At 46.2% G+C, this 1,132-nt stretch overlaps 1 protein-coding gene across 1 annotated transcript; it reads left to right on the top strand.

Annotated features, from left to right (window-relative positions):
* The first annotated feature begins 556 nt into the window (after window positions 1-556).
* On the top strand, window positions 557-1,131 carry LOC111658495 (perforin-1-like). Its single transcript, XM_023411039.2, has one exon. It carries the CDS (start codon window positions 595-597, stop codon window positions 979-981), a length of 387 nt encoding a protein of 128 aa, XP_023266807.1. The 5' UTR covers window positions 557-594; the 3' UTR covers window positions 982-1,131.
* Window position 1,132: the final 1 nt, after the last annotated feature.

Here is a 1,132-nt window from a genome sequence, read left to right on the forward strand (position 1 = left end):
ATTTAATCATGTTGCAGTTCCTCAATGTGCCCACTGGAGGGCAGTGAAAACTCATGACTCTAAATACATATGTCTTTGTTCACTCCATCTATCCTCAAGACAGACTGTAACCAACCAAGACTTGCAGTGGAATCTTTTAAATAAAAGAATCAAAACAGCTCTGGTTTTGTAAATACTTAACTTTGGTGACTTTATTCTGAAAGTAGACACCAGAAGTAACGAAGAGAAATGTGGCGTAATGAGAGGCTTAGATATTTTCTTCCCTTTTTCTGTTGAAAATAACAACCAATAACATCTCATCATCAGTTAAAAAGACGTTCACAGGAATGATATCAGGATGAACTGCAGGTGGATGCTGCATCAGGCCTGCCAGGCTAGTCGGTATAGAACTGTTCTGACTGATGGAAAAGCAGGAAGAGATGTGATCAATCACGGAAGACCTTACCTGGCCAGGTCTGACAACTGAATGGTAGCTGTTGCACCTCAGAAATATTAATGACAGATAAGGGTTGAGTAAAAACAAAATTAAAAGAAAAGATTTCCCTTGATACAATGTGGATCTGTTGCTCCACCTCCACAGCCTCCTGTGAAGCCATGGCCTCCAGTCTTCCTCTCCTCCTGCTGGTCTTGTGCAGTCTGAGTGTGGCTCAGTCCCAGCTGAGGGTGTTTAACCTGCGGGCCAGCGGTCTTCCCTCCGACCTGTTTGGAGTCACAGACGGCTACGTCAAGGTGTTCTGTAGCTCAGCCGCTATGGGTATGACATCCATCCGTCATGACAACCCTAACCCCTGGTGGGAGGAGCAGTTCACCAACTCCAACGCCCAGGTGAACGACGTACTGAGGCTTGAGGTGTTTGACCATGACTTCGTCTTCGATGACCTGCTGGGAGTCTGCCAGTGTCAGATCAAACCGGGAACCCATGAGCATGACTGCTTCCTGAAGGAAGGTGGCTCCCTCCATTACGCCTACACCCTTAGCTGAATCATTGAGCATGTATAGATATACGAGACCTTCAGTCTTTACACCCAACCTGCATCTCTCGGACTGGCTCTGGGGAATGTGTGTAACAGACTGTGGGTGCTCAGGTTCTCTGTTCCAAATCTACGATTCATCATTTCATCAGAATTAGACC

This window comes from Seriola lalandi, unplaced genomic scaffold, assembly GCF_002814215.2.
Source record: "Seriola lalandi dorsalis isolate HSWRI2012SDOR001 ecotype SW California unplaced genomic scaffold, Sedor1 jcf7180001979637, whole genome shotgun sequence".
Lineage (NCBI taxonomy): Eukaryota > Metazoa > Chordata > Actinopteri > Carangiformes > Carangidae > Seriola > Seriola lalandi.